Below are 24,016 nucleotides of genomic sequence, written 5' to 3' on the forward strand. Positions count from 1 at the left end.
CCTTAGGGTGAATGTGTTAACGATAGAAAGGTGGGGCCTGGATAACGCCCAAACGGTTCTGCTGGGCTCTGAGCAGACTCACAGGATTATCAGAGCAGAAGGGACCTTAGAGACCATCTACGCAAATCCCCTCTTTTAACAGGCTAGCAAACAGGTCCAGGCAGGTGGTTATTTATTTGCCTAAGAGAAGCAAGACTCCTGGCTCCTAGTCAAGTGCTCTTTCCACTACGATACTCTGCACCTCCCTAATCAAGAACTAGTGATATGTCAAAGTCATCAGTAGATAACATCTAGATAACACAAGAGTGTAAATTCCCCAATGTTTCTCTTACTCTCCATCATTTAGAAAACCCTGAGCAAAAAGAATATACACAGTAAAAACAAAGGAGATCTGGAAGAGCTATTTTAATTTTCTATTAAACATTCTTCCAAAGGCATTATTTTACGCCATATCTTGCTGGGTTATAAGAAACATTAGCATTAGAGAAACTAGGAAGAAAGATAAATTAAATGTGGAAATTAATTAAACCAAACTTATATGAAAAAGGACAATTACAACAAAGGACTGAGGGCTTTACAAATTTAATTAAATTAATATGAGATTATAATTTGAAAACTGTGCATCTCAAAGCAAATTTTATTTGTTCAATTATTTTTAACAGCAGCATTTTATGACTCTAATACACTGATTTTTCAAGAAGGAAACCCATTTAAAAATATTTTTATTTTAAAAATAGGCCTGTGTTCAGCTATAGATCATATTTCTTTTATTTTGATTTGGGAAGAAAATACTGTTTTGATGGCATGAAATGCAAAATTTAAAAGTTTTTTTTTTTTTTTTTAAAAACATCCCAGTACAGAATTTTAAAAACTCTTAATGAAAAATAGATTAAGGTCATTAAGTGTACAACACTAATTACTGGCCAGCTACTGTTTTTCTGTTTCTTCCCTAGTTCTCCCAAGGAAAACTTAAATCGAATCTTCAGCAGAATAATCCTTAAATATACTTTATAAGCAAAATGAGAGCTTTTGTTTACATAGTTTTTGGATTTTGCTGTTCCTAATTTTATTCTGAAACTCAATTTTACCCCAAACCATAATTACTGTATTAACTTTGTAATGCACAGTTGTATGCAATTCAGCAAAGCAGTAGTATACCATCAGGCTCCAATCAACCAGAGCTTAGGAAAAATAGGATTGGTCACACCCATTGAAAAACAAATCTGACGCTATTTGCCCATGTGTAGTTTCAGTCGAAGTTCTGACAAGGAAATATATGGATATCCTGATTCTCAAAGGTAGGCAAAGGGAGTGCTTCACAGCTTAGCTTTCTCCGGCTGAAGCTGAAGATTTTGTAACTTCATAGCCAGACCCATGTTGCCAGTGATTTTCAATTTGCCTTGAAAGAAGGCCTGTAAGTAAAGAAGAAAGAAAACTTATTATTTGGTGTTTTTTGTTTTGAGATTGGGGATATTTCTAGACTATCCAGCCCCGAGATCATTCATTCATTCATTTATTTTTTTGTGAGGAAGATCGGTCCTGAGCTAACATCTGCCAATCCTCCTCTTTTTGCTGAGGAAGACTGGCCCTGGGCTAACATCCGTGCCCATCTTCCTCTACTTTATATGGGACGCCGCCACAGCATGGCTTGCCAAGCGGTGCGTTGGTGCGCGCCCGGGATCCGAACTGGTGAACCCTGGGCCCCCGGAGCGGAGCAGGCGCACTTAACCGCTTGCGCCACCAGGCCGGCCCCCCAAGATCATTTATTTATCCTGGTCTCTAAAACTTTGTTCAAAATACGAAACTTGGCTTTCCAGAATAGATTTAGAACCAGATTCCCCAAAAGGAAGGATGTGTAAAAGCCATGCTTTACACAGAGCAGTCAAAAGGCACATCCTTCCCAAATGTCTCCTCTTAGAAACTGAGTCTGCCTTTACCTGCCTTCCTCAAAGGTGATGCATTTTCCAAATATTAGGCAAAGTGGGTTCATACTAGGTTGATTTTGTTTAAAAATCATTACATGTGGATCGGGAATATGAACTGAAATTTCCAGTAGTCTGCTGGGGGAAAAAGCACATGCATAGCACAGAAACTCGTGGGATTCCATACAATGTGGATGAAATGTCACCAATTTTTTTTAGGTCTACATGATTAAGGATTTATCCCCCACAGAGGGAGGCCAGGCAGCCTGCTGAGACTGAGGTGCTTGTGTTAACCTTTGGCTCAATCAGAAGAATCAAACCAATCCGAGGCACAGAACCACAATTTGTTCCGTTTAACAACTGCCTAGGATTAGATCACATGATGTTTGCTAAATTTATCATGTAACAAAATCCCAGGAGAACTTTAGAGAAAGAGCAAAACTGGGAACATAGCATGATTTCCCTGCTATGATCTCAGTCTTTTAACTCAATTATCAAAATACGGGAAGGCTAGATGAAAAAAGTTTCTGGTAGTCTCAGCTTTTTAAGCAAGTACATTAAGTCAGGAGCTCTCTGCCTCATCCATAGGAATGCGCAGAGCTCTTTTTCTACACCTTCTGGTAAGGGTGACTAATTCCCGTTTTTCCCCTCCTCTGTCTGGACAAACTAAATATTTCTTTCTATATGGCACACAGCCTTCTGTCTGATGATTTAAAGGTCAGGTGTCTCAGAACACAACATATTTAACATACGTCCTTTAAAAATACAGACCAGTAGTAGCTAGAAGAGAAACTCACCATCTTCCTCTTTTTTTAAATTAAAAGAGAAAATGACTTTTTATTTATTAATTACTATAGAGAAAACATGAATCTTCGTCCTTTAGAGAATCCAAACATAAGGATCATTTAATCTGGCCCCTAGGTGTTCTTTATGTGTGCTTTGCACTGAGAGTACACCGCTTTGTTTCAACTGTAGCCAAACACTGAAATGGTAATTTCTATTGCATTTAATGGTTTCCGTCAAATCCTCTACTGAGCATAAGGGAAGGCCATTAGCACATTAATAGAAAGGTCTGTCATTTTTATCTTTAATTCCTTTGGGTGCTAAGAGGTGTTCAAGAAAAATAAGCTGACACTTCGCTCCCCCAGATGGGCAGTAAACAGATAAACTGAGAGAATGAGGGGAGCTGATGTGTGAAGTCTGATCACCCTGCCAAGGAAGTGCACGGAGTGCACAGTGGATGAGGAGCAGTGGCGGGGGGAAGGAGGAGCACAGCCAGCTCCTATACTGGTGGCCTCTGTTTTGTCCAGACTTTTGGAGCAGGCTCAGTGGGTGGAAATGTCAGTGCCAATCGTGTGTATTCAGCTGAAACGTCACAGATGCAAGTCTCTCACTTGTCAAAGCATCAGCTGAAATATGCTTAGTTGCTTAGAAAAAGCATTTGAAAAGGAATACGAGTGGGAGTCAGATTTAGTTGTTGTATCCAATCTTTCCAATTACCAGGGGACCAGAGGAACAAGACCTAAAACAAATCAGGCTGCCGCATCAAAAATATAAGGTTACAATGGAAAGAAGCATCTTAGTTTCTTTTTTGTTATCTCTAGCTAAAGAAAGCTCAGTATATCAAGTCTGTTCAACACTGTGCAACTAAAGAGTATAGGAAGACCCTGACAATCTGGGGCCCAGGAAAATCTATACAAGGCATAAATATATTTTAGACAAATACAATTTAATCCAGCAACTGTTTACTGAAAACCTAAAAATGTCAGGCATAGTGCTAAGTTCTGGAGACATGAAGACAAATAAGACATAGTTTGTTCCTTTGAGACACTCACAATCTGATGGGGAAGAGAGAGGCACATTATGACTAATATAACGTGACAAGTGCTAAGCTAGCAGTCCAATAAGTGGCCCAGAAGAGGGACTGGCTACAGCTCCCCAACAATTTGGAAGGAGGTCTTTGGAGATAACATCTGAGCTAATTTTGAAAGACAAGGAGTTTGTCAGGGAAGGACAGTTCAGGCAAAAAGAGCATGGCAAAGACACGAAATGTAAGAGGTCTTACCTTTGTTCACACCGCTCCCTCCCTCCACCTGGATTGCTCCTACTCTCCATCTGCACTGCTAACTTCTGGTCACCCTTATGACTCAGCTCAAGTGTTGTGGCACCTCGGATATTCGGCTGCACTAAATCTTTTGATCTGTCTCGTACCAAATTGTGGATGGCCTGAGCATGGAAACTATTTCTTATTCATCTGGGTCTTTCCAGCACAAAGAACAGTGGCACACAGTTTGCTCCACAAACGTCTGTCATTTGTTAAGTGAACATTTTGGGGAACACTGAGTTTTGTGAGTTTGACCACTTTGCACTTGATGGTATGAGGCTGAGGCAGGAGATGAAGTGGAATGGGCTAAAAGACCCACTTACTAGAAAGATACAAGCCCCATCATACTTACCGACTGAGGATTCATTTTACCCGTCATCAAAGCCAGTAAGTCTGAGTCAGCCATTGTGATTGTGCAGTCGGCCTTCTTATCTAAAACAGAGATATGTAGGAGAAGGAAGGAGAAAAGGGGAGTGTTCAGTTTCACGTATACATTTTAGTCAAAAGCCACTGACTGCATCAGAATCACACCCAGTACCAGAGCAGTGTGGGGAAATGGGTCCTCACATACACCTCTATGTATGCAGCCTGGTAAAATGTGGCATAAATCACAAGCAACCTTGATATTTAACAAGAGGGAATTGATTAAATAAATTATGGTATTCATATAATGGGATATAATGCAGCCATTAGATGATATGGATCTACATTCACTGACCTGAAAAAATGTTCATGTTATACTGTTCATGATACTGTTATTTAAGCGAGTTACAAAACAAACTGTGAGCATGCTCCCATTTTTGCTTAAAAACAGATATTCAATTATATATGTACAGGAAAAACATCTGTAAACTTAGACACTAATACATTAATAATAGTTATTGTGGCACACAGACTCTACAGTGATCCCCATGATCCCTGCCTCCTGGTGTTCAGGCCTTTGTATGATCCCCTTCCCTCGAGTGTGGGCAGCACCTGTGACTTGCGTCTAGCCAACAGAATGTGGCAAAGGAGATGGGATGTCAGTCCTGTGGTTCTGCTACGTTATATAAGGCTCTGTCTTGCTAGCATACTCACTCTCACTCTCCTGCTAGCCTTGAATAAGCTAGCTGCCATGCTGTGACCTGCATATGGAAAGGGCCACATGGCAGGGTACCGGCCTTTAGGAGGTGAGGGCAGACTATGGCCTACAGCCAATAAAAAACTAAAGCTACCATTCTTATAGCTGCAAGGAAATGAATTCTGCCAGCAACCTGAGTGAACCTGGACATGGACCCTTCCCCAGTCAAGCCTCCAGATAAGAACCCAGCCCTGACAAACACCTTGACTGCAGCCTGTGAGACCCTATGCAGAGGACTCAGCTAAGCTGTCCTCAGCCAACTTACCATGGAAACTGTAAGGAAATAAATGTGTGCTTTGTTTTAAGCCACTAACTTTGTGGTAATTTGTTATGCATAAATAGAAAATGAATACAGTTATCTAGATCAAGGGTTAACAAACATCTTCTGTAAAGGATTAGACACTAAATATTTTAGTCTTTGTGGGCCACTAGGTCTCTATCACAACTACTAAACTTTGCTTCTGTAGTGCAAAAGCTGCTATAGATAATACATAAACAAATGAGTGTGGCTGTGTTCCAATAAGACTATTTTCAAAACAGGTAGCAAAGAGGGAGAAGAAATTTGCAATTCATATATCAGACAAAGAACTTATATCCAGAATATATAAAAAACTCCTATTACTCAATTAGAAAAGGTTAGATAATCCAATACAAAAATGGGCAAAGAAACAGGCACTGTACAAATGAGGATCTCCAAATGGCCCAAAAAGCACATGAAACAGTGTGCAATTTCATTAATCATCAGGAAAATGCAAATTAAAAGCATAGATGAGATACTACTAGTACATACTAGAATGAATGGCTAAAAAAAAAAAGATACCAGTGCTGGTTAGGACGAGGAGCGACTGAAAGGTCAGTACAATGCTGGAGGGACTGTAAAATGGTACAGCCACTTTAGAAAACACTTTGGAAGTTTCTTATAAAGAGAAACATATATATGCCATACGACCCAGCAATCCCACTCTTAGGTGTTTACCCAAGAGAAATGAAAACATATGTCCACACAAAAACCTGCATGTGAATGTTCATAGTGGCTTTATTCAAATTGCCAAAAGCTGGAAAAAACCCAAATGTGCATCAACTGGTGAATGGATAAACTACTCAGCAACAAAAAGGAGCAAACTACTGATGATACATGCGACAACATGAATGAATCTCCATGAAAGAAGCAGGCTCAAAAACTACATCCTGTATGATTCCACTTACATGACATTCTGGGAAAGGTAAAACTACAGGGACAGAAATCAGATTAGTGGCTGTAGGGACTAAGGATGAGAGAAGGGGACTAACTATACTTTTTGAGGTGAAGGAAATACCTATATCTTGATTTTTGGTGGTGGTTATACAACTATATGCATTTGTCTAAATTCATAGAATTGTACATCTAAAAAGGATAGATTTTATTGTGTGTAAATTATACGTCAATGAACCTGCCAAAAAAGAAAAACCTGACATTTCCAAGTACTGTCAAAAATGTGAAGCAAATGAAACTCTAATATAATGTGGAAGAGAATGTAAAATAATATATCTACATCAAAAAACTGTTTGGCTATCCTGTACCATATGACCTAGTATTTCTAATCCTGGTTATATGTGTAATGGAAATGAGTACAAATGTCCACTAAAAGACACATATGAGAATGTTCAAAACAGCTTTATTCATAAGGCCCCCAAATGGAAACACTGCAGAGATATATCAACCATGGAATGAATGAATGAATTCTGGTGCATTCACATGGTAAAAATGAACTATTGCTACATGCAACAATATTAATGCTGAGCAAAAGAAGCCAGACTTACAAGAGTAAACATTGTATGGTTCCATTTATACGAATTTCCAAAATAAATAAAATCAGTCCATGGTGATAGAATTCGGAATAGTGGTTCCTTCTGGGAGTGGATAGTGATGGGAGGGGACATGAGGGAGGCTTCTAGAGTGCTGGCAACATTCTGCATCTTGACCTGGGAGATGTATTCATTTGTAAGCATTGATGAAGCTGTACACTTCAGATTTATGCCCTTTATCACAGGCTAGACTTCAATATAAATTTTACACAAAACAAAAACAAAACAACCAGTGGTGAGGTGGATTTGGCCCACGGGCCACAGTTTGTCACCCATGATGTAGATGGTGGGATTACAGGAGAGTAATTTTTTCATTTTGTTTCTCTATCTTTTCTAATTATTTTTACCCTGAGTGTATAGTACCTATATAATACAAAGTTTTTAAAATATTAACTTTAATATCATCAAACTATAAAGAAAAAAAGGCTATACAATTAAGACTCTAATATCTCATTGCTAAATCAGCCATGTCCACCTTGGACAAATGAGAGGTTTCAAGTACAAAAAGAAAATTACACCAAGAAATCAAATTTTTCAGCAGTCAGTGTTTTAGGCAAACAATATAACAACAGTTCTCTAACAGCTGGCTCCTCCTCAAATTAAAGTTGGCCTCTCCCCGAAACCAAGTCACCTTCTATCTCACTATTCTGTTTTATTTTTCTTCATTGCCCTTATCTGAAACTACCTTACTTATTTGTATATGTATTTTCTGTGTGTATTTGTCCACCAGAATGAACACTTCACGGGCAGGGCCCTTGTCAGTTTTGTTCGCTGTTACATCCCCAGGTCCTTGAAGAGTGCTAGACACATAAAAGGCAATCAATAAATGCCTGGTGAATAAATAGGTAGATTATATATAGTTCAGAAGATTATCAAATTATGACCCAAGAGCTAATCAGATAATCTGTGCCTTAATAGAAGAGATATGGGTTGCTATGGTCTAAATGTTCGTGTACCCCCAAAAACTCATATGTTGAAGTCCTAATGACTTCATGGTATTAGTAGGTGGGGCCTTTGGGAAGTCCTAAGGGTGGAGCCCTAATGAATGGGATTGGTGCCTTATAAAGGAGGCTCCAGAGAGATCTCTAGCCCCTTCCACCATGTGAGCCCACAGCGCGAAGGCACTGGCTATGAACCTGGAAGAGAGCCCTCACCAAACGTGACCATGCTCGTGTCTTGACCTTGGACTCCCAGCCTCCAGAACTGTGAGAAATAAATTTCTGTTGTTGATAAGATACTCGGTCTGTGGTAGTTTGTTACAGCAATCCGAATGGACTAAGGGGTAAACTGTTAGAGAACAGCATGCCCATATTATTAAATAATTACAAGAAGATTGAAAATTAAAAGTTTTATTCTATATCTTGGAACTCAGGGATAGTCCCTAAAAAGACTGTGATTCAATGGCCATTCCATCTTTGCCTCTAACAAAATTTTCTCTTATTACTGGAAAAAAGGTCTGAAGCTTTGAAAATGAAAGAATTTACAGCTAGAAAATCCAATTCTCTTATAGATCTACAACCTCAAAGAGCAGGGAGGAAAAAAAGCTAGCAAATTGAGATAACAGAACTTGATTTATAATTGGACTTGATCTTAATATTGCAAGAAAGGACTCGCAGTCACTGAAAGGTAACTCTAGGAAGTGAATATCAGCCTTTACCGAGCTCTCACTATGCTGAGCGCTTCACATACATGGACTCATCTGATCTTTACAACAACCCTATGAGGGTCAGAGAAGTCAAACAAGTTGCCCAAGATCACACAGCTAATAAGTGACTGAGCTAGGTCTGAAAGTAGATTCCTGCTGCTAAAGCCCATACTCCCAGCTCCTAAGCTCTATGGCTTCCTCCTGTTACAGGAAGGATACAAACCTTCAACAGCTCAGTTTTAATTGAGCCTTCACCAATTCATCAGCATCTGGTGAATCTCAGATCTTTCTCAGTTCCCCAAGTTATTTTGAGGAGTCTTAGACAAGTCTGATGGGTTCGAGCAAAATTAATGTTTTATATATGGGTTGGGGAGAAAGCAAGGATTTACTGAGCACTTACTATGCATAAGCACTTTACATACCTTATCTCATTTAATCCCCACAACAACTCCATGGATAGAAATTATTCTCACCATTTTCTAGATGAGACCACTGGACTCAGGGAAGGTATACACCTAGTAAGTGACAGAGCCAAGGTCTGAACCCAGCTTGGGTATCTCCAAAGGCTATGTTCCTTCTACTGTACCTTGGGGATGGGAGACTCTGAGGCTTTCTATATCATGTTCTCCACAAAGAGGCAGGGTTGAGAACTCAAGTTAAGTGCAGAGAGGGCAGAATAAAGGAATGAAAGAACAAGTGTCATGTTAGATTAATCAAAGTTGGCTTCCTGGAGACATGCTATGTGAGTCGTTTCAAAGGAGAGGAGGGAGGGGCAGAATTCACGCAGAAAGGCACCTAGAGAGGAAGAAAATATTATGGAAAACTCACAAAATCTAAAAGTCCTTAATATAACCATCTATATAATCATTACCAAACTCTTAGAATATAAGCAAATGAGATACATTTAAGTAAATCTTACCTCATTAACAGTAAGTAAACCTCTCAACACTATGTACAAGCCAAAAGAACTAGCAATTCTCTTTAAGATGCCAGTTCAAACTAGGACAGGTTATCAATACTTTAACATAGCTGATCTCTAACAAATGGTCATTTGTTGGCTGATGTAAAAGGAGCTGGCAATTTCCAGGCGTAGCTTTTACCAGGTAAGTCCACATTTCAACACCACTCTTGGCTGCCAACAAGTGTCAGTTTCAGCAGAAATTTCCCTGCTCCAGGGTAAAATCCCTCCAGGCCTGGGATGGGGCACCAATGTGGGGAGAGCTCTGTACTGCCAGAGTACACATGCAAAGAACAAGGTTTTTCTGAAACTATGCTCAATAGCTTTCCATAAGCATATTATCTTGCATGACAAACACATACCAGTAACAAAATAGAAGAAATTTTTTTTTTAAAAAATCACCTTAACATCTGCCTGAGCATACTGGAATATAATACTGAAGTAAGGGCTGGCCCCGTGGCTTAGTGGGTAAGTGCGGGTGCTCCGCTGCTGGCGGCCCGGGTTCGGATCCCGGGCGCACACCGACGCACCACTTGTCCGGCCATGCTGAGGCCGCGTCCCACAAACAGCAACTAGAAGGATGTGCAGCTATGACATACAACTATCTACTGGGGCTTTGGGGGAAAAATAAATAAATAAAATTATTAAAAATTATTAATACTGAAGTAACTATTAACCTCAGTCATTAAAAAATTAGCACTATTTTCCAAAAATTCTTTTTATTTTTAAAAGCTAAAATCTAGATGAAATATTTAGTTTTTCTTCCTACACCACATTAGAGTGGCAGCCCATAGAATGCAAACATATAGTTATTTTTCTGCCCACTCATTTTGAGGGGGAAAAAAAGACTATATGAAATTCAGGTACTTTCCACAACAATGCCATGCTGCCCACACCAGATGTCCTTACCACCCCTCAGCCTTTCCCTCATTAATCTCTGGTTGATTCCTTATTCAACAGCACATATAACACTGCTATTAACATTTTCTCCTGTCTCCAAGCTCTAAATTCTATTCGAAGAGCTCTGTCAACCCCCTTTCTCCCTTAAAATGCCCCTGAATATTTATCTACCCTCTCAGAGAAAGAAGTATGCATCCCTCCTTCCTAAGGCTCACCCTCCTTCCACCTGCGCTCCTATGTCATCCTCTCCTCCAGAACCTCTCTCTGTAATGTATCAGTAATGAAACTCTACTATCTTTGATACACTTCCTTCTCCTACACAGCTTCCAGATCCCATCAACTTCACCCCAAATATCCCTGGCCATGTAACAACATCCTTTTTTCTCACTGCCAACACTCAGGCTATCCTTTCTGCTCACTTAGACAGTAGCAACATTCATCCTCCTAACTGCTCTCTCTGCCTCTGATTTCTGCCTTTCCAATTCATCAGGTCTGATGCACCAGCTTCATCTTCTACAACATAACTCTGACTTTCACTTTTCTACTTAAAAACCTTTAATGGATTGATTATATATCAAATCACTTTCAAAGTTCATAGCATGGTATTTTAAGTCCTCCAAAAAGCTAGTTCCCATCCATCATTATTTCTTAATTGCACCAGGCTCTCTCCTACAAGAGAAAGGTAACATACAATGTAGCTACCAGTTACTGAACGCTTGCTAAGCATCATTCATTCATTCTGCTGTTCATCTTTGAATTATTTATTTTATTGAAGGCCTACTATGTATCAGGTACTAGTCTAGGCACTGAGAATGAAGCAGTGAACGTAACATGCAAAAAGCTCTGCCTTCATGCAGCTTACAATTCAAGTAGGGGAGATGGACAATAAGCAAATAAATAAGCAAGATTTATATGGTGTATCAGATGGAGATAAGTGCTATAAAGAAAAATAAGGCAGAAAAGGACAACCGGGAATGGTAATGGGGGTGTGATTTTAAATGTGTGGTTAGGGAAGGGCTAACTGAGCAGGTGATAGTTGGGCAAAGATCCAAAGGAAGTGAGGGAACAAGCCATGAGGATATCTAAGGGAAGGAATTTCAGGCAGAAGGACAGAGGAGAAAGCCCTGAACTGGGAACACCTCACGTTTAAGCAATAACAAGGAGGCCAGTATGACTGGAGCAAAGTGAGGGAGAGCGTGGTAAGACAGACAAAACTCGGGCCAGGTCATGTGGTACCACTGTAAGAACTCTGAGCTGAAAGCCACTGGATGGTTTAGAGCACAGGAGGGTCACCATCTGACAAGTTTTCAAATGATCACTCCAGCTGGTGTGTGGAGAAGAACTTGTAGGGGGCAAGGTTAGAAACAGGGAGACCAGGCAAACAAATGATGGAGACTTAGACCAAGGTGGCAGGAGTAGAGGAGGACAGAATTTGCTGGTGGATTAGACCGTGGAGTGGGAGAAAGAGGAGCCAAGGATGACTTCAACGGTTTTGGTCTGAGGAACTGGTACGATAGAAGAGCAATTTACCGAGATGGAGAAGACAGTGGGAGGAGTACATAATTAAAGGGGAGTAGGAGGAAGATCAGTTCAGTTTTATACATGTTAACTTTGGGATACCTATTAAATATCTGAGTAAACTTGTCAATTAAGCAGCTGGATATACACCTTAGAGTTCAGCAGCTGAGTCCACGCTGAAGATATCTGGGAGTCGTCAGTGTAGAGATGGCTTTAAAAGCATGAGACTAGATGAGATCCCCAAGGAGTGAATGTAGATAGAGCTGAGCCTTGCAGCACTCCAACGTTGAGAAATTTGAAGATGAGGAGAAAACAGGAAGAGAGGCCAAGAAGGAACAGCCAGCAGGTAAGAGGAAAGCCTGGAAGTGTAATATCTTGAAGGCTGGGAATTAACCAATGAATTTAGCAACATGGCAGTCACTGGTGACCTTGACAAGAATAGTTTTAGGATAGTAATGAGGACAAAAGCTGACTGGAGTGGGTTCAAAAAAGACTGGGATGAGAGGAAGTGGAGACAGTGAGTATAGATAGGTCTTTTGAGGCCACATAACCATACACTAGACCACGTGCTTTACAGGTTAATTAAGAGATAATTCTCTTAATCCTTGCATCAACCCTATGAAATAGGTACCATTATCTTATTCCCATTTACAGATGAGAAAACCCGAGGCTCAGAGAAGTTAAATAATTTGTTCAAGGCCAGAATCTGTGAGTGGCAGGGCCAAGACCCCAACCCAAATCTAATTCCAAAGCTTAAGATTGGTGACTCTGCGATGAAGCCTCCTAATCTTTGGGAGGAGGCAGCGGTGACCTATTCCTGTTCCCAAGGATTCACTAGTTCTTTACCAAGGTCCTATACCTCTAAAGCCAGCCCTCTTGGGGAACACCACAGCAGACCCCCATTTTCTTCTGTGAGCTTGTCAGTGCTCCTATAAGTGAAGTCACTACTGCACTGACCTGAGTTAGGAAGCACTGAACCTTTGCCGTTCTTCACGTCCACCACCCAGGTGGCCTCTTTACCACCAGGGCCATCCTTCACCTTGAAGGCAAAAATACCACCGATTTTCTTCACAAATTGTTCCCCTTCCTGGAAAGAAAAATAACACTGGGAGTTATATTAAGTTCATTTCTCTGGCTTTTTCCCCAAATTAAATGTTTAAATAGATACATGACAGGAGCAGCTGGGCCAGCAGGCAGTCCCCAACCTCCCTTAGGATCTTTTACCCAGAAAAGTCTGAAAGACAACGAGGCAACAACTCCCTCATCTGCCAAATTTTTTGTTAAAAATGACTTTCTGGATACAACTGGTGGAAGGAAAAGAGAGGATGGAGGGTGGCACAGCAGCCTTTTCTACTGAAATAGCCTTCATCTCAGTAATTTCTGAAAGATTCACTCTGGCCTCTCTAAATGTAGGAACCCCACTCCCTCTTTTTTTCCACAGGTAAATTCCTTTACATATATTTTTGGTTTCCCACAATCAGAACTTAAAGATAAGTGGTTCTGAGATGGAAGTCTTATTTTGTGGTCAACCCATTTTCTGGACTAGTATAAAGAATTAGACAAGTAATATACCATCCACCACTTACTTTTGGATCTTGGGGAACTAAGCAGGAAAAATCACCTCAGATCCACATCTCTGTAGGTTGGTTTTCCTTCTCCCTCTCTCTCCCCTTCATTCCTACTCTGTTTCATCTTTCCTTACTGAAAAATTTATTGATTTAAACAATGATTCGCACCAGACATTGTTCTAGGCACTGAAATATAGAACTAGGAGTTAGCAGGGTAAATGATAATACACTATGACAATACACTGGGAAAAAGGGAAGCACGGGAGACTACAGGAGCACAGAGGGGGAGCTAAGCTAAGCCGGCTGGCAGCGTGAATAACGAAAGGATGACAAGAAACTCACACACCTTTTCAAAAACCGTAAACCAAAAACAACACAATAATTTTATTGCAATTATTTTTCTTTAGAGAAGAAACACATTTTACTGTGGGAAAAACAGAAAATATCGATAAGCAAAAAGAAGAAACTAAATCATTCATAATTTCACCACTCAGAGAAAATAATATTTTGATATAAATCCCCTCCATCTTTTTTCTTTGCATATATTTTTTAAATGGGATCATACTGTATACACTGTTTTGTAATCCACTTTTCTGTTTGATATAATTATTCTCATTACTGTGTCATCAAATATTTTTCTACATAATTTTAAATGACCACATATAGTCTTTAATTGTAGAAGTATACTAGACTTTATTTAACCAATACTCTATTGCTTGATATTTAGGTTAGTTCTAACTTTTGGGTCTTATAACAATGCTGTGAATAATAAGATTCTTACATCTAAATATTTCTACGTAGCCTCATTTATTTAAGGTTAAATTCCTAGAATTAAACTTTACTAATTAATAACACTGAATCTGCAATCAGCATAGGTTTGAATTCCTGCTCTGCCACGTATTTATATAACCCAGAGCAAGTTACTAAACCTCTCTGAATCTCAGTTTTCTTATCTGTGAAATGCAGACAATAACAGTAGCTACCCTCATAGAGTTGTATGGTATTTAAATACCCACAAAGCACAGAGTAATTGCTCAATAAATGCTACCATTTCTTTGTTGTTGTTATTTTACTTAATGATCTGTCTGCTACTCCTGTGCCAATATTATAACTTTGTAATGTAAGTTACTCTTTGGTACAGTAAATCTCCTTCATAATTCCTCTCTTTCAAACATTCTTGGCTATTCTTAGATTTGTTTTAGACATTTTTTCCCTCTACATGCACAATACAATCATTTAGTTAGTTCTTCCCCCAAAAATGCTCTTGGATTTAGATGGGTTTACATACAATATGTGGATCTGTTTGGGGGAGAAGTAATATCTTTACAATATTAAGTTCCCCTTTCCATGAATATGGTATATCTTCAAGTTTTCTTTGACGTCCCTTTGCAATATTCTGTCATTTTCTTCCCACATAGGCTTTTGTACATTTCTTGCCAAGTTTATTCTTAGGTATTTTATACTTATATTGCTCTTGTTAACAATATATTTTTTCATTATATTTTATGACTGGGTTATTGCAAATATATAGAAAATATATTAATCTTTGTATATTTATTTTGGAACTGGCTACCTTTTAAGTTCTCTTATAATTTCTAATAGTTTTTATCTCCCACCTTCTTTATTTCAGCCTGACAGCCCACAATAACTTATATCCAAGATTCTTCCTTTTGGTATCATAATATTCATTCTTTAGCAAAGATTTAAGTGTTTACTATGTTCAGGCACTGTGATAAGTACCTGAAATACCCAAATAATTATTATCCCTGAGGAGCTTGCATAAACTGACATCAGATACTAACCTCTGTTTCTATGTATGCAGAGAGCCTGGCCTAAGTTCTTTCTTCCTTTTTGTTGTGTTTTCTTTGTCTTACAACAGTTTTATTGAGATATTTACATACCATAAAATTTATCCTTTTAAAGTGTATAATTCAGTGGTATTTTAGTATATTCAGAGTTATGCAACCAACACCACTATCTAATTTTAGAACATTCTCATCACCCCAAAAAGATCCATACCCATTAGCAGTCACCCCCCATCCTCCCCTCCTGCTAGTCTCTGGCAACCATTAATCTACTTTCTGTCTCTGTGGATTTGCTTATTCTGGACATTCCATATAAATGGAATCGTAAAATATGTGGTCTTTTGTGACTGGCTTCTTTCCCTTAGCATAGTGTTTTTAAGGTTCATCCATGTTGAAGCATGTATCAGTAATTCATTCCTTTTTATGGCCAAATAATATTCTACTGTATGGATGTAGCACTTTTTGTTTAACCATATATAAGTTGATGGTTGTTTCCCCTTTTTAGCTATTATGAATAATACTGCTATAGACATCTGTGTACAAATTTTTATATGGACATAGGCTCTAATTTCTCTTAGGCATATATTTGGAAGTGAAATTGCTGGGTCATAAGGTGATGTTTAACTTTTTGAGGAACTACCAAACTGTTTTCTAAAGTGGCTGCACCATGTTACAATCCTAGCAGCAATGAATGAAGGTTCCAATTTCTCCACATCCTCACCAACACTTTTGTTTGTCTTTTTTATTTTAGTCATCCTAGTGGGTCTCTCAATCTTTTTCTTATACATAGATAACATACCTGAACTTATCTAGAATCAACCATGGGTCTTAGGACTCCAAAGAAGCTATTCTAAAAATATTTAGTCTAGGACTACCTATCTCAACAGTAATGGAGGCATTTTTCACATGTGGGTGTCCTCAAATCAACTACCTATATCTTCTAGTTAAATCAAGAAACCAAAATGATTGTCAGATTTTCAAAGTGAAAGAGAGGGCCAGCCTGGTGGCATAGTGGTTAAGTTTGCACGTTCCGCTTTGGCAGCCCGGGGTTCATGGGTTCGGATCCCGGGTGCAGACTGATACATCGCTTATCAAGCCATGCTGTGGCAGCGTCCCATATAAAGTAGAGGAAGATGGGCACGGATGTTAGGCCCAGGGACAATCTTTCTCAGCAAAAAGAGGAGGATTGGCAACAGATGTTAGCTCAGCGCTAATCTTCCTCAAAAAAAAAAATAATAATAATAACAATAAATAAATAAAGTGAAAGAGAAATTATCTTATTTTGGCTTCCCTTAAAAGATCTCACTCAAATCATTTTAAGTTAACTTTTGGAAAAATTCTTAACAACAATAATAATCTGTCAGGGGCTATCAAGTTTTCAAGTGCTTTTATTCCTTTAATCTTCATAAAACCCTGTAAGTAGCTGGACAGGTATTAATATTAGCTCATTGAGCAGAAAAAACAACTGAAGCTCATAAGGGTTAAGAACCCTTCAGACTATTCTCTATCCTGCTGCTAAGTAATCCATCCATCATAATCCATCTAACGCTAACATAATCCATTTAACACTCTCAGATTTGAATTTCTTAAATGGCTCCCCAAAGCCTACAGGATGAAGTCTGTCTTTACAAACCATTCAAGATTCTTCACAATCTGAAGGATATTTATCTATTCTTATCGTTAGCCACTTTTTCATCCTCCTCAGGCTTTATGTTCTAACAATATGATCACTTTGAATTCCATGAACATATATGCCTCCATGCCCTTGCTCATGCTGTGTCCTGGGTCACTCACCTCCTCCTATTCTCCATTCCCACCCCAACCTCATCAATTCAAGTCACAGCTCACATACTAACTCTTCTAGGCAGGCTTTTCTGTCTCTACTGGACACTTTGATGGCCCTTTGCACATGCAAAGGGCCATGTTTCTTGTTAAAGCAGTTATTTCTTTCTGGGAAAATTTTTCCATGTCAATCTTCCCACTAAACTCTTATGTTCCTTGAGGGGCAGGGACATATGGCTAGTAAGCAGTACAACCATAACTTAATCTCAGGTTGGTTAACTTCAAATTCAATGCTCTTTCCATCTGACCATACCATACTGCAAAGTAGGTTACATCAATACTTCCAACCTTTAGCCTCTGAAAGCAGTTTCTGCCACCATAAAAGAACTAAAAGAAAGTTCAAAGTCTTCTCCACTCCCTTAAGGTTCTGTGGAGACAATCTAGAAGATTGGGTTAATAATGCTGGTGTGCTGGGCCACCTAAGAGCCAGGCTTCCCTTGGGGCCTGCGGCCCATGAATGACTCCTTCCAGGTGCATCCATGCCATCTGCTTGCACAGTGCCTCAGGACTAGAGCTATGGCAGACACCAACAAGTTAGAGCAGAAAAATACTACCAAACATTTAGAAATTCTATGTGCATACTTGGAGAGAAATTCCTCCTGCCTCTTTAAGACAGATGTAGATTAATTTTGCACCTGCTGTTACTTTTCAGAACCAACAGATCCTCTTATAAAATCACATCCTTTGGTGAATAAAATCTTTTCAATTGAAGAGGGGTGAGAGAGGGTAAGGAAATGGACAAGGAGAAGAGAGTTAAAAGGGGAAAGAAAATACACATTTGTTGCGAAACTGGAGATCATTAACACTAAGAAAGTTCTAAGTGCCTTCTTGCAGGAAGAAAAGTACTTTTTTCTGAGTAGGCAAAAGGTCATGAAGTAGATCCTGTCGTACACTTAATAGGAACAAAAAATTAAGACCAAGTTCAAAGAAAGGCATTGGGGTATTGCTAACAAAGACAAAGTGGAAATAAAATCTCTTGCCAGGCTTCCTTTGCTAATGCAGAAAATGCATGAATTGACAAAAGATTCAAAGACTTTCACTTTCTAGTCCTGCTAACATTTAGAAAACTGACAATCGTGGGAAGGAGAAAAGAAATAAAGGGACAAGGTCCATGCAAGTGAGGTTATGGAGGGAGGAGAAAAGAATTAAAATGGGAGCAAGAGGAACACATTTGCAAAGCTAAACGACAACTGTGAAATAAAAATAGCATGGCTCTGTTAATCCCAATAATGAGGTATTCAATGACTGACACAGAGCCATACCTGATACTCTCCAAACTAGTTATTTTTATTTGATTTTTTTTAAACAGAAATGAAGTTGAAAAAAATGGGGCAATTTGGCAGAAGCAACTATCCTATGGGTTGCTCTGCACGTAAACACTGGTGGCATGAAAAATAAAATTTTCAAGCTGAGCTCTTATAGAGTCCAACTTCATTTTAGTGGACACTTGTAATGAAAGAAATTTAAAAAAGAATAATGAGATATTTTTTTCCTACTAGATCGGCAAAGATTTTTTTAAAACCAGCCAACATAGCACTGGAGAAGATGTGATGAAAAAAGTCACTCAAGAATTGCTAAGTTGGGGGCCGGCCCCGTGGCTTAGCAGTTAAGTGCGCGCACTCCGCTACTGGCAGCCCAGGTTAGGATCCCAGGCACACACCGACGCACCGCTTCTCCGGCCATGCTGAGGCTGCGTCTCACATACAGCAACTAGAAGGATGTGCAACTATGACATACAACTATCTACTGGGGCTTTGGGGGAAAAAAAAAGGAGGAGGATTGGCAATAGATGTTAGCTCAGGGCTGATCTTCCTCACAAAAAAAAAAAAGAATTGTTAAGTTTGTAAATTAGTACCTCCTTTTTGCCAAGATGATCATAGCATAAAGTACTTAAAGATAAGTGTAAAAGGAAATTTATTATACTGCTGTTTTACTTGCAAAATTTAAATACAACCTGATGTTCATCATAGGAGGCTAATTAAATAGATTATGATACATACATTCAAACGTGTACTATATGGTCATTAAAACTTATGGTAAGGGTTTATATTTATGAGCATAGAACATTCTGTCCAGAGAAAAAAGTAGGTTATAACAACAGGTAGTCCCACACAGGTGTCTCCCCACAAGATGGTGGTGGGACAGGTCTGCAGCTCCTGGGCCAGTGCCTGCCTGCCCGGAACTATCAACCCTGGCCCTCTCTACCTCAGGAAGGTTGTTGATCATTATGAAAATCCTAAAAATGCAGGGTCCTTTGTCAAGAGAATCAGTCACATTAGCTGTTTTCCCACGCACAGTGTAATCCCCTTGGATGTTAAGAAGTCCTTTGTGCTACAATATGGGAGTTACAAGACATACACAATGTTTGCCTTTCACATTGTGGCTCTAAAGCAAGTGAAATACACAGCTTAAATGTTCTGAATCCTTTTCTTTATTTCAGCCCACTTTAATCAGCTTACTACATGTGTGACTGGAACTGTTTGACTGTGGCAATAACTGTGCCTTGTTGGGTCTCAAAATTAAAATCAATAATGAAATCCCAAGATGCCTTTAGGTTTGAAACAATGAAGTAAATATTTAATTTTGCCTGAAGAGAATAACTCTCTGTTTGGAGAGTTACTGTTAGATTGCCCTTAATATGATTACTATCTATCAAGAACTAATTATTATACATAAAAATAGATCTGCATATATGCATAATTTAAAAAACTCAACGTGTATTATATGATCCTAGTTATGTAAAACTGTATGTTCATATACACAGAGAGATGTCTGAAAGAATGTCAACCACTGTTAACATTTTAGTGAACACTAAGTAATAGAATTTCAGGAGATTTTTCTTTTTTATATGTTTCTGTATCATGTGAATTTTTTAAAAAATAGTATCTTTTTTTTTTTTTTTGGTGGGGAAGATTGGCCCTGAGCTAACATCTGTTGCCAATCCTCCTCTTTTCACTTGAAGAAGATTGTCCCCAAGCTAACATCCGTGCCAATCTTCCTCTATTTTGTATGTGGGACACCGCCACAGCTTGGCTTGATAAGCAGTGTGTAGTTCCACACCCAAGATTTGAACCTGCAAACCCCTGGCCACTGAAGTGGAACACACGAATCTAACCACTACGCCACCGGGCCAGGCCCTAATTAGCATCCTTTTTACAACAAGAAAAAACAAATTAAAAACTACTTTGAAAAAAATCAAGCACAAAAGATTTCTTTTTAAAAGGAGTTTTGATATTAGGTACCTTTAAAAGCTCTCTTTAAATATTATTCTTTTGAATGGTTCTAAGTAAGATCTTTATAATTCAGAAGGAAACTGCACCAAAATAAATTAGAATCCCTTTAACATATGAATTTTGTCTATAATTATTATCTCCTTGACAAAGAGAGATGGAGAAGAGAGTGATAAGGGTTAATCTTTCCTCTGAAGTTAACAGTTTAACAGCATTTTACTATAGTTCTTTATATAACTCAAATCTGGAGATTTCTACGTCTCTGAAATGCACTCTTACCAGAATTACAGGAAGCCATAAAACACACTCAATACTTGACAATATGACATAAATTTTCAACTTGTGCCACTTCATGGCAACATCTGAAATCTATATCTGCTTCCTCTAGCCTCAGGGTCCTCCTGATAGCATTTTATGTAAATATTACTTACCTCTTCAAGCTTCTTCTCAATCTCCTTAAAGACAAGATTTGCCTTAAATCCATCAACTGCAGAGCTGGTTGGTGCAGCCTCAATTTGATGAGTTCTAAAAGAACTGGGGAAAGAAAAGAATCAATTTCAATCCATGGAGTCATACAGGTATTAGGTTTTTCAACATTTATACAGTAGTAATTTTCAAAAACCCTAAGAACAGAGACGTTGTGACTCTTACCCAAAGGAAACTGTTATTAAGCCCATAAAACAATCAAGCTTTTCTTCCCATGTTTTCAACAAATATCGAGTGCTCACTAGGTGCCAGGCATTGTCCTTGAAAATACGGTAAACCAAAGAACCTACCCTCATGAAGCTTATATGCTACTGAAGGAGAGAGAAAATGAACATGAAAAAATAAAATAAAATAAAGAACACAGTTACAGGGGCCAGCCCCATGGCACAGTGGTTAAGTTCAGCACACTCCACTTCAGTGGCCCAAGTTCTCGGGTTTGGATCCTGGGTGCGAACCTATACCACTCATCAGCCACGCTGTGGTGGTGTCCCACACACAAGATAAACAAAGACTGGCACAGATGTTAGCTCAGGGCTAACCTTCCTCAAGCAAAAAAAGAGGAAGATTGGCAACAGATGTTAACTCAGGGTGAATTTTCCTCAGCACAAAAAAAAAAAAAAAAACCAATATAGTTACTATGAAGAAGATAACGCAGGTTAAGGGGATATAGAGAAAGTATATTTATGTATGTTGGGTGCTCTACTTTAGAAAGCCTGGTCAGATAGCCCTCTCTGAAAGAGTGATATTTAAATTAGGTCTTCAATTATGTAAATGAGCCAGCCATGTAAAGATTTAGGTGGGGAAGCCAGTTCTATTCTTCCAGTATAAAGAACTTGAGGTAGAAATGAGTGTGGCGGGCCGGCCCCATGGCTTAGCGGTTGAGTGCGTGCGCTCCGATGCGGACTGCCCGGGTTCGGATCCCGGGCGCGCACAGACGCACTGCTTCTCCGGCCATGCTGAGGCCGCGTCCCACGTACAGCAACTCGAAGAATGTGCAACTATGACATACAACTATCTACTGGGGCTTTGGGGGAAAAATAAAAAAAAATAAAAAAAAAAAGAAATGAGTGTGGCAGTTAAAAGAACTATAAGGCAGCTAGTATGGCTGGAGCAAAGCAGAGGAGTAGAAGGATCTAAGGTCACAGAAACACACAGGGCAAGATAATGAGGGGCTTTATAGGTCACGGTTAGGAGTTTGGGATTTATTTTAAGTATAATGAGAAGAACTGTGGGGTATAAGCTGGAGAGTAGCATGATTCAATTTATATGTTTTAAAAAATAAACCTGGCTGCTAGCTGGAAAATGGACTGTAAGGGGGCAGGGAGACCAGTTAAGAGGCTACTGCAGTAGTCCTGGCAAGAGATGATGGTGATTAGAACAGAGTTATAAGGAAGTGGGGAGTAAGCAGAGGTTGGACTTGAGACTTATTTATTTTTTGCTGAGGAAGATTCGCCCTGAGCTAGATATCTGTTGCCAATCTTCTTCATTTTTTTTTTTTTGGCTTGAGGAAGATTAGCCCTCAGCTAACATCTGTGCCAATCTTCCTCTATTTTGTTTGTGGGTCACAACCACAGCATGGCTGATGAGTGGTATAGGTCTGCAGCCAGGATCCGAACCCTCAAACCTGGGCCACTGAAGCGGAGTGCGCTGAACTTAACCACTACGCCATGGGGCTAGCCGCTTGAGATTTATTTTTTACCTATGATATACGATATGAATTTGACAACGATCTACCTATTGGTTGTTTGATACTTAGGGAACAACTATAGATAAATGGCCTCATGTGGCAGAAGGAACACAGTCTTCATAGCCACAAAGGCCTGGTTTGGAATCTCAAGGGCTTCCTCCACTCACCAGCTATTTGATTCTGAGCAAGCTACTTCACCTCTGTGCACCTCTGGTGGGGAGGTAGGGAAAAAGGTAAAGTGTGTCAATGACTTTGCAGAATTACATGGAATCCTGTGTGTAAGGCACTTAGCAGAGACCCTGGCCCATGGTAAAAAATGATAGCCGTGATTATTATGGGCTCCAGAGCCTCACGTGTTAGATACAGACAGAAACTCGAGGGGTCTGAGGAAGATGAGAGCACCTTACTATGTGAAGCAATTACTCTGATATACCACAAGCATGCTGGTGATGGCCGGGACCAAGGCTGGAACAACATGGGAAGAACACACTTGAAGGAGTCAAGTACGCAGCAGCTGCTCAGTGAGGATTTCTTTCTTTTTTCCTTTCTTCTTCCCCCTTCCTTCTTCCTTTCTTTAGCTCTACTCCCTCTCCTTCCTTCTGTGTCTTTTTTCTCTCTCCCCACCTGCCCCATCCATTTCTCCTTTCCCTCCCCTTTCCTTCTTTCTATCATTTCATAGACATTTAATAAGTGCTTGTTACATGCCCAGCATTGTTGGAGGAACTGAGAGTACGACAGTGAACAAGTCAGACCCAGTCCCTGTCCTCACTGAGTTTACATTCTTCCAGTGGAGGAGAAAAAGAAGTAAACAGACAAAATAATTGTATATATTAGAAAGCAAACAAAAAGAGGAACATACTTCAGGTAGGGCAGTCAAGGGATGATGTCTCTGAGCAGATGAATTTAAGCTAAGACCCAATGAAAGGAAGAAAAAGGAGACAGCCATTCAAAGAGAAAATTGCAAAGATCCTGAGAAAGAAAAGAGCTTGGTATGTTAAAAGAAAGTAAAACAAGACCAATGTCACTAGAGCACAATAAGTGGGGGGAGAGTGACAAGATATGAAATTAGAGAACCAGGCAGGGACCAGACATGCAGGCCAAAGTACGAAATTTGGGAAGCCACTGAAATGATTAAACAGGGAAGTGAAATAGTTTGATTTGTGATAATTCTTACAACGGTGTGCAGAATGAATTTGGGGGGCGGGGGCAGTGCCAGAACAGAGGTGGGGAGCTAGTTAGGAGGCTGCTGGAGTAGTCCAGATAAGAAGTGATGGTGGTCTGGACTATGGTGGAGGCATAGTGGAGATGGAGAGAAGGAAGTGGATTCAAAACACATTTTAGAGAGAGAATCCATAGGCCTTACTGCTGGGAATGAAGGAGATCTAA

The 24,016-nt window shown here is 39.5% G+C and overlaps 1 protein-coding gene across 1 annotated transcript in view; it reads right to left on the bottom strand.

Annotated features, from left to right (window-relative positions):
• Positions 1-390: 390 nt before the first annotated feature.
• The window catches only part of SCP2 (sterol carrier protein 2), a 126,950-nt gene continuing 103,324 nt past the window's right edge, over positions 391-24,016 (bottom strand). Inside the window, exons 13-16 of the mRNA XM_004438565.3 lie at positions 20,889-20,991; positions 12,970-13,099; positions 4,379-4,458; positions 391-1,412 (exon numbers count right to left, since the gene is read on the bottom strand). Of these exons, the coding sequence (XP_004438622.2) occupies positions 1,317-1,412; positions 4,379-4,458; positions 12,970-13,099; positions 20,889-20,991 (409 nt within the window). The 3' untranslated portion in view covers positions 391-1,316. The remainder of the gene's footprint in view (positions 1,413-4,378; positions 4,459-12,969; positions 13,100-20,888; positions 20,992-24,016) is intronic.

The sequence above is a fragment of the Ceratotherium simum genome, chromosome 22 (assembly GCF_057802395.1).
Source record: "Ceratotherium simum simum isolate JZ-2026a chromosome 22, ASM5780239v1, whole genome shotgun sequence".
Classification (NCBI taxonomy): domain Eukaryota; kingdom Metazoa; phylum Chordata; class Mammalia; order Perissodactyla; family Rhinocerotidae; genus Ceratotherium; species Ceratotherium simum.